Consider the following 10743-nt stretch of genomic DNA (forward strand, 5'->3'; position numbering starts at 1 on the left):
CACTTAATAATTGGTGCATTTTTTATGCTGTTGGCAGCACTGCCCTCCCTGGCAACGCCATCTCATTACGCCATTTTCTTTTAGTGTACATGTGGATTTTACTCAAGAGTTTTTAAAAAATTGCTAAAGTAATACTTGATGTAAGTACTAAAATCGGTTAGTATATATTATTTTGTGAACTTTTTTCTATGGGTATCTGATCATAAAAATATTTATGTTTCATACGATATTTGAATTAATATGTGTGTTTAGACAAATACTCAACTACTTTACTAAAATGTGTTCTTTGTTTTTAAATATGGGCAAGTAAAAAATTGATCACCCTAAATATTTACTGTTCCATAATTTACATTTATGTGAAAACTCGGATGATGAACAACATTACTAGATGTTATTCAATATCTGTATATAACCACTAGTGATCCACGGAAGTGTCATAACGGAAGCAGAAACGGAAATGTAAATACTACGAAAAAAGTAAGTCTTTTTAAAAATACAATTTTTGGTGAAATTATTATTCAAAATTAAGTAGTGGTAAGTCATATTTTATTAAGTAGTTGCCAATTAACAGACTTAAGTAAGTCCTAATAGATTGGCATTAATGAGTAATTCTTAATCTAAACATTCTTAAAATCTACTTAAATTCACGAAGTGTATAATTATGACATAAACAGACTACAAAGACAGCAAAATAAAATATTAAAGTTAATATATAACATTCCCTATCTAACAGCAACTAAAGAACTTTTTAAACAAACTAAACAATTAAATGTAACTAAACTCATTAAACTAGAATCCTTAAAATTTATTTATAAATTAGCCACTGATGTAATTGTAGACGAAGAATTAAAACTTGAAAACAACTGTAGTAAACATGAACACAATACGAGAATATGAGAAAAATATCATATACAACCTTTTAAAACAAGAAAAGGACAATCGAGACTTATTAGTCATTATGGTTTATTAACTATGGACTGAAATTATACAATAAAATACCAGACAAAACTAAACAAAAGACTCAGACAACCTTTACAAAAGATGTTAAAAATATTATTATTAACAGTAGAATGTGAATTTTAAAAGTAAAAATATTTTGTTAAATGTATGTAACTCGTAAGGTTTTATCAATGAAATTTAAATAAATAAATTTAAAAAAACAAAAGGTATGTGTAAGGCATAATCTAGGCGGAAATGAAAGTGTGAAATCGCGAGTCAGAAGAGACAACACCGCTCGCTTCTTAAATGCCCACCCTTGCTGTAGGAACACATCGACAGTAGCGTTTAGTAAGATTTCGTTCACCGTTCTAAGGATCCTCGGCAGAGGGGAAAAGAATCCGATGTTAGTTTTATAATTTGTCATAGCAAAAACAGGATTAGTACGCAAGTTACGGCGAGGTATATTAAGGTTTATCTGAGCAAGGATATCATGGGTATCTATACAGTTGATATTGATTTGTGCAAGAATATCAAACCAGCCAAAATCCTTCTGAATTCTAAACTAAAGATATGAAAGTACTCTAGACGATCATAATAGTTGATTATGAAAGTATTTGTTAGTTAGTCAAATACATAATTTGATGGCGGATTCGAAACTTATATAGGATTCATGCAAACTTATTTTATTCTTCTTCTTCTGCCTTCTGTTCTCCACTGCTGGATATAGGCCTCTTCCATTTCCTTCCATTTTTCTCGATCGGCTGCTGCTTGCAGCCAGATTTTACCCTCTACAGCGGCTATGTCGTCGGACCATCTTTTTTGAGTTCTTCCGACGCCTCGCTTATTCTCTCAAGGCCTCCATCTTAAAATTTTAGGGGTCCATTTTGTGGGTCTTGCCTCGCAACATGTCCTGCCCATGCCACTTCAGTCCTGCTACGGGATCCGTGATATCCGTTTCTCTGGTTATGTTCCTAATTTCTTCATTTCTTATTCTGTCTGTAGTTTTACGTTGTTGAGGGTTGGTTGGAGTTCCTACCCCAGTTAGTGATTGGCAGAGAAGACACGAAGTAGCTATTTAATGCGTATCTATTACATGTCAAATAAGATGCAGCACTTGGTTGTGTAGCGCGAGCGTAGCGGCGATGATGAGTTGAAGATACTGCTATTGAACTGCATGCTGGAGCTGAGCGAACTGCACTGATCTTGTTGGGCTGACTGACTGGCGTAGCGTCCTGTGGTCTCTTTATAGACGACGTTCCTTTATAGTTCATTTCTTCATGGTAGGGACGATGTAAATGTACTACATAACAATGCGAGTGGCATTATACGATTGTATTGGATTCGATAGAAAATGATGACATTGCATCGTCGGTCATTAGTCTACTTCAAGTGAACTAATTTAACACGTGTGTGTCATCGATTATGAACTATGGACCCCACATGTCTCTTAGGCCTATACCGAGCATGGATCTTTCCATGGATTGCGGTGTGAGTGCATTTGAGCTTTCCTACATTTCTTTTTGTGAGAGCCATGGTCTCTAATGCGTATGAAGTCACTGGCAGAATACATAATTCATATGTTTTCCTTTTCAGCAAAATCATTTACAACCAATATACCAGAAGGAGCGTAGCATCTAGTTTGCGTACATCGTACTGCGTCCAAAAGTCTGCCGTGCGCCATTTTCACAATCTAAGCATGAGAGTGGTTTCATTCCAGTATTAGTAAAACATGTGTCGTTTGAAAGACTCACTATGTGCATTTTAAAATAAGCACTCTAAGCATTTTAATGGTTACTCACGGGTATGCGTTAACATGTGTGATTTTAAAGTATTTCTATGTGCACATTTAAACTGACATTCTAAGCATGAGAATGGTTTTTCACCAGTATGAGTTAACATGTGTGATTTTAATGCATCTCTCCGTGAACATTTAAATTGGCACCCCGAGCATGAGAACGGTTTTTCACCGGTATGAGTTAACATGTGTGATTTTAACGCATCTCTCCGTGAACATTTAAATTGACACTCAGAGCAAGGGAATGGTTTCTCACCAGTATGAGTTAACATGTGTGATTGCAAATGACTTTTTCGAGAACATTTAAATTGGCACTCTAAGCATGAGAATGGTTTCTCGCGGGTGTGAGTTAACATGTGTGATTTCAGCTTGTCTTTCAGTGAAAATTTAAATTGACACTCTGTGCATGAGAACGGCTTTTCACCAGTATGAGTAAACATGTGTGATTTTAAAGTACCTCTATGTAAACATTTAAATTGGCACTCTGAGCAGGAAAATGGTTTCTCACCAGTATGAGTTAACGAGTGTGATTTTAATGCATCTCTCCGTGAACACTTAAATTGGCACTTTGAACATGAGAATGGTTTCTCACCGGTATGAGTTAAAATGTGCGATTTTAACGCATCTTTCCGTGAACATTTAAACTGACACTGATAGCAAGAGTATGGTTTCTCACCAGTATGAGTTAACATGTGAGATTGCAAATGACTTTTCCGTGAGCATTTAAATTGGCACTCCGAGCATGAAAATGGTTTCTCACCGGTGTGGGTCAACATGTGTGATTTCAAATGCCAATTCCGTAAACATTTGAACTGGCAATCTGAGCATGATAATGTTTTCTCCCCGCTATCGGCTAGTTTGCGTGATTTCAAATTAGTCTTCATCGGACTTGTAGATTGTCCTGAAACTAAAACAATAATAATGTATTAAAACCCTTTAATCCTATATTTATGTAACAAAAAAAAGCGATAAAAAGGTGGAGTATATCAAGAATAAAACAAGCTTCATTTCAATGAAATAATTAATTAATTATAACCATTTGCAAAATGAGAAATTCGCCTAAATAGTCTCCGAAGTATAATTCGACAGAGATGATGCTTCATAGGACGATAATTACTTCGAAGACTTTAAACAAAATATTACCGTATTACAACAGAGATGAAAAAATTTAGAGAAGATAATATAAAAATCAAGGCATTTACAGGGCTTATGATCTGTCATTGGCTGGTTCAAGTGGCCATTTTACACACTGTGTAACATTCACCATTCTGCCCATATTTGAACATCTATATTCCTTAAATTATTTCATCTCTCGATGTTTGAAAGAGCTGAAATCTTTTTTTATTTATTTAACTTCACAAACATCAAGAAATGGAAGAATCGAAGGGATACAGACGTTTAAATATGGGCAAAATGGTGAATGTTACACAGTGTGTAAAGTGATCACTTAAACCAGCCAATGATAGGTCATAAACCCTGTAGATACTATATACTTTTTTTTAATTTTTTTTATTTTATTGAAAAAGAACTATTTGCGTTCTTATGATTTATCCAAATATTTCATTTTGAGGGGCCATTTTCAACGAGTTGTAAATAACTCACTATTAGAAAATGGGAATCAAGTTGGGGTAGAGTGGGATTCAAACCACGGACTTTTGGTCCGTGAGTCCGAGACTCTAGCCACAGGACCACAACCCGTTTTTTTTTTATTATCCATTACCTTCTCTGAAATATTCTTCATTTCTGTTGTAATATGTTGATATTAACAGCTCCCCAGCAAGTTGAACCCAGTCCTTGTCCTCAAAAATTTGGTCAAACTCAAAACATTTTTGAAAGTATTACAGTACTAATCGAATTTTAAAAATTGAAAAACCTTATTATTTACTTAAATTTTATTGGCAATAAAAATAATGGGGACTTTTTGGTATCAAATGTGACGGTATGAATGTATACTGTCACTGTCACGTATTTAATTTGCATTTTCTATACTGGCAACTTATATAAGCAGACAGACTAAATTGTACAGTTCATCATCATCTACACGATACCGGTATTCGTGCTGCAGCAATAGTGAAGTGCTCCATATAAGAAACAATCGGAAGAATTTTAAAAGTGAGTAACAATTTCCATACAGTCCACTAAACTCTAAATACCCGCTGTTATCAGCGTACAATGCCTGAAAGGCATTGAGCTGATCAAACAGTCATAGTCCTATAGATAAGTCATAACTCACGACCGCGTGCACTTTCGTGTATTTTTAATGGACGGCATGAATACTGTAAGTCTGCTGCCATCTCATGTTATGTTAACAATCGTGCAATTTTAGCAGAGAAGGTCGCGTGAAAGGGAGTATTACTTACTTGAGGCGATTTTATTGTGACGGGAGGAATCCAAACACTGCTGTTTAATGTCAGGATGATCTGTGCGGATAATTATATAACTGGTTGTGCAAAGCTGGTCAGTACTGGTCCCTGGTTTAGCCTTAACGGTAGCATCACCAGACTCTTCGCTTTTGTAAGACCATGACGCCTTTTCTTCAGAGAGGAGAAAATCTTTTTCTATATCGCTATTCTCCGGTTCAGCTTTCACAGTGAGAACAATTGGAGCTTCGGTTTTATAAGGCCATGACGCCTTTTCTTCAGAGAGGAGAAAATCTTTTTCTATATCGCTATTCTCCGGTTCAGCTTTCACAGTGAGAACAATTGGAGCTTCGGTTTTGTAAGGCCATGACGCCTTTTTCTCAGTGTGAAGATTATTGTCTTCAATGTCGCTTATTCCCGGTTCAGCTTTTATATCCACGGAAGAGATTTCCATCATTTTAACAATTGATTCTGCAGATAAATATCCTGAAAATTATTCAAATCAAGAGTATAAAAATTGTAATCACAAATTAAAAAATAATGTTACTTTTTCTTTCATAGTGATAAAATTACGCATACGCTGGAATTAAAGGGTCGTTTTTAGGTCCTCCAATGACGCTTTACCCAAAATTTATTTTCTCCATAAAAATACAACTATGGCAGGTTATTTAGATATTTTAAATAGAAATTTAACTTATTTATTGTGTATGCAGACAATTGGTAGAATCCCATATTAAATTTGGTAATGAATCCAAACAAAAACACGTTTATTGGTTATTAATTCTACTTTTTATATTATGCGTATATTGTGACGCGAATTGTCTTGTTAGGACATTTACAAAAAAAAGTATTTTTTTAAAAATGTGTGGCCAGATATGAAGCAAAGTGTGAGCATGCAAAAATCTAAATCCACAAATTAATCTAGGGGGTAGAGAAGATTCAGAATTCCGCGGACTATAAAATATTCTAGTGTAAGAACACCCTTTTAAATAAATATTTCATATCAACCATATCGGAAATCGAACCCGAGACCTCTCGCATGGTAGGCAAACGCGCTGACCATCACACCACGATGCCGACAGATTTTTTACTACGTTTTTTACTATGCTTTTCACAATGTTTTTTACTAAGTATGTTGACCACCTTTTAAAAAAAATATGTTTTTAATTGGTTATTTTTTAGTACTAAATAACGTTTTGGTGTTTTGACTGTCTTGAAACGGGGTTTCCACCCTAGTTAAGGCAGTCAAAGCAACTTTACATTAATGTTTAACTTTATGTTCAAGATATTTTTTATTTATTTAATCATATGTTTTCTCTTACAGAGTATAAATAATAATAAAAATAATGTGACCTCGCTGGGGTTACCCGTGCCGAGGACACTTAACAATATACTTTTTTAAAAATATTTTTACATTTGAGAATACACAAAGAAGACGAACTTAATAAAGAGAGATAATTAACAAAATGTTCAGACAGTTTTAAACACTGCGTATATATGTTTATAATAATGTATGAACATCTATATTATTTACATTACAAAACGGACAATGAAAGAACAAAAACCTAACAAAAGCTAAACACTTGTGGAGCAGTTGATTCAATATTGGTTTGAGCGAATGAGACAATCCATTTTACTTTTACCCAGCTACACTATCTATTTTTTATAGCCTTTTTGAACATTTTCTTGTTACTAATTGTTTTAATAGATAGTAGAAGTAGGTTATTGATTTAAATAGAATGATGATGTATGAATGTGGAAGAGGCTAGGAGTGTATGCCAGGATAGACGTGTGTGGCGGTCCATTCTCTCTGCCTACCCCTACGGGGAAATGGCGTGATGGTAGTAGTAGTAGTAGTCGTAGAATAATACTCAAAATCCCTTTGTCCGAAAATGGTATTTGTTTGTATTTGTTTAAATTGTCTTTGTGTTGAGGATCTAGTGATTATATTATTTGTATGTAATGTATTGTAGGGGTTATGTCTTTCATTTGAGTAAGAGTAGTTTTTGAATCTGTGAGTGAGTATTTTTTTAGCGTATAATTGCTTTGGTGTCATAAGTTGTAATTAAAGGAATATTTCCTCAGTATATGATAACTATATACAATATATATGATAAAAAAATATTAAAAAAATAAAACCAAGATGTGCTTTGAAGATCCATGGTATGGTCAAATGATACTTTGATTTTAATTGACATAATATTATATCAACCACCACTGCAATTTCAATAATTATCAGTCGATAGCTTTTTTTCCTGAAGAATAAGAAGATGCAACTGAAGGTTGTCTGCGGTTAAGGCGGCTGTCATCTGCCACTCCCGGTGCTGGCGGCGCAGCACGCGGAGGCGCGAGGAGCAGGAGACTACACCTCTAGCTGAGACGCTCGCCCCACGCACGGGAGTTCCGGGCTCGACTGCCGGTGAGATTACAACTAAATGTGACATTTCTAAAGCCTGGCGGTAATTAACTGGAGAATTGGAACTCCCGGCTTGTGGTGCTTGCTACGAGCCAAATGTACATTGGTTACTTACTTTTTGTAGCGATTTGTACGTAAAATCTTCGTTTAACTTCTAACAATGTTGAAATTTCGATATTTTTTATCCACTAAATAGAACGCGTATCGCTTCGAGCTTGACAGTCGTGCCACAGATAAATGTAATGTGATAGACAATCTACAATCAAACATAGAAATTATGTCTAAATGCTCTAATTACTAGTAGTTGACTAGGTAATTCGTTGTATTTCGTCCTTTATTTCAGATTACTCAACGGTGAGAATATATTTTTTTTAAATCTTTTTTATTTATATGCAAATAACTTGTCAAGCTTCTGATGATTCAACAAATCGACCTTAAAATATTATACGGATTAGTTGATGATACGCCACCAACAATCTCTTCTCAATGTGACAAAAACAGCACCATGATTATTGTTACGATGTGTGAAGTAAAAATAATTTAATTCCTGTAACAGGGCTGTACCCATTTTGAATGAAATTGTTGGTTTAAGCTCAATGATGCATTAAACATGAATTTTTATTTTTTTTATTTTTCCATACATATATTAACAAAAAAATATAATACAAAAATGCACCTTAAAATTGAACAGTACCGTTATTTGGAAAAAATGCTCACAAAGTCTTCAACGTCTGAGCGTGGGCCATTTCTTTTTTAATAATTTATAAGTTTATCGTACATAAATAAAATATGAAAAAACCATAAAAAGAAAAACAAAATTAACGTTATATGTACGCCCAACGGGGATTTTTAAGGACATATTTATACGTTGAAAATTATTATAAAGGAGAGTAGAAAAACACAAGAGTATATCGTAAACTCGGTAGAAGTGGGAGAGCCTTTGGAAATTTCTCGAGAAATATATTGATTAGGGATGCGCAACAAAAGAGACCTATCCGTTTTTTGTTTATAAAGTGTAACAATTGCCTGCGGTCGCCAAACACTGCTTCAAAACGCCGATGTTTGATAATACACTATATTGCTTCCATATGTTCTTAGATGCTCAACGCAACATTTTTGTCCATATAGTGTAACAATTGCCTCCTGCAATCGCCTAACAATGCTTTAAAACGCCGATGTTTGATAATATACTAGTTTGCTTAAATATGTTCTTAGATTTTTAAGGCAACATTTTGTCCATATAGTGTAACAATTGCCTGCAATCGCCTAACAATGCTTTAAAACGCCGATGTTTGATAAAACACCATATTGCTTTTATATGTTCTTAGATGTTCAACGCAACATTTTTGCGATTCTTTGAACGATTATCCGTCTCGCTTCACACGTGCACGTTTTTCTTTCCTTTACCGCAATTGGGTACTGTTTTTGGGCACAAATGATTACACGTATAAATAACATTTAAGTTAATAGTTAATATTTTAAGCAAATGTACAGCCCTGGCAGTGTTAATAATGAGAACGTCTTAAACACATGGTCATAAAAACACCATTCAAAAATAGCGCATATGATCTTTATTTTGTCGTTTGATGTGCATATTAAGTATTTATTTTTATTTATTAGTGTTTTAGATAGAACAAAATGATACAACTCCCCCCTCCCCTTTCCCCCAGAGACCATACCAGAACCCCCTCAAGTTCAGTGCAGTTATGTCAAATCCTTATCGCCATTACTCTCGCGCTCCATAACACGGTGTCATATTTCTTCAACATGCGATTGATAAAATCGCTTCGAACTACAACACCGTCTCTTCTGTCCATCTCCAACTGGGGAAGTAACTCCAACTCTCTCAACTACCAAAATCCTACAAGTATATAAAGAACATACCTACATCATTTATTTAAACATTAATTTTACCAAAAAATATAAGTAGTCTTTAAAGAGCTTTTTAATGAGCGTATTAACAAACAATGACATAAACAAAGACCTAACTATGTTGACTAAATGGACAAACACAAACTTACTTACACTTAATGAAAAAAAATGCAATATTATCCATTTTGAAACTAGAAAAAAATGTCATAAAGTAGATGCTTACATAAATAATGAACGACTTACTGAAATTGAACATGTTAGGACTATACTTAGGACTACTTAGGACTAACAATAGACAGACAATTAACATGGACAATTCATATCAACAATTTAATTAGCAAAGTGGCGACATTATCGAGTCTTTTTTTAAAAATCAAAAACTTTGTTCCAAAAACGGAAAAAATTCTAATGTATGAAGCCTATGTAAAAACTAAAATATGTTATACGCAACTATTATGGGGAGCAGGATATCAAAATGACATAAACAGACTACAAAGACAAAAAAATAAAATATTAAAGTTAGTATATGACCTTCCCTATTTAACTGCAACTAGAGAACTTTTTAAACAAACTAAGCAATTAAATATAACTGAACTCTTTCAACTAGAATCATTAAAATTTATCCATAAATTAGCCACTAATGTAATTGTAGACGAAGAACTTAAACTAGTAAAAAATTGTAGTCAACATGGACATAATACGAGAATATCAGACAAATACCATATACAACTTTCTAAAACAAGACAAGGACAATCAAGACTAATGAACCAGGGACTGAAATTATACAATAAACTACCAGACAAAACTAAACAAAAGACTCAGACAAACTTTACAAAAGATGTAAAAAATATTATTTTAAGCAACAGAGTATAAATGAAAAATGTATATATTATTTTATGTAAAATGAATGTTATAATCCGTAAGGGTTTATAAATAAATAAATTTTCAAATTAAAAAAAAAAAAAACAAACAGAATGAAAATAAACTACACAATTGAAAGTGATTTAGATTTTATTAAGAAAATAAAACGGCTTGCTAAAATTATACCAACATTTGAGAAATAATCCTTGAAAATATTAGCACATATTTTCGGATATTTTTCTGCTTCGAACGGTTTTGAATTGTGAAAAACGTTTTTGATGGAAGATGCGTTTAATTTATTTGGAATTAATATTGTTAAAAACTTTGCAAAAACAGTTGCAACATGTCCGGCTTTTATAATGTTCTCTTATAAATAGTTTTCGTTTGTTTTTCTGATTATTGAAGTTAGTTTATTTCAGATATTTTTTGGTTAGTTTAAAAAAATGTTTGTTTTTAATTAAATTTACAGTCCATAAGTAATCCGTGGTTTGTTTGATATA

General features: G+C 33.5%; 1 protein-coding gene across 1 annotated transcript; it reads right to left on the reverse strand.

The window, feature by feature from the left end:
- Positions 1-1686: 1686 nt before the first annotated feature.
- On the reverse strand, positions 1687-7741 carry LOC148277133 (uncharacterized). The gene is made up of 3 exons (XM_088233271.1): positions 7626-7741; positions 5095-5580; positions 1687-3641 (listed from the first exon to the last, which is right to left on the reverse strand). Exons 2-3 carry the CDS (start codon positions 5549-5551, stop codon positions 2731-2733), a joined length of 1368 nt encoding a protein of 455 aa, XP_088089397.1. The 5' UTR covers positions 5552-5580; positions 7626-7741; the 3' UTR covers positions 1687-2730.
- Between the last annotated feature and the right edge of the window lie 3002 nt (positions 7742-10743).

The sequence above is a fragment of the Micrasema longulum genome, unplaced genomic scaffold, assembly GCF_059751315.1.
Source record: "Micrasema longulum isolate JH-2025_06_02 unplaced genomic scaffold, ASM5975131v1 h1tg001080l, whole genome shotgun sequence".
NCBI lineage: Eukaryota > Metazoa > Arthropoda > Insecta > Trichoptera > Brachycentridae > Micrasema > Micrasema longulum.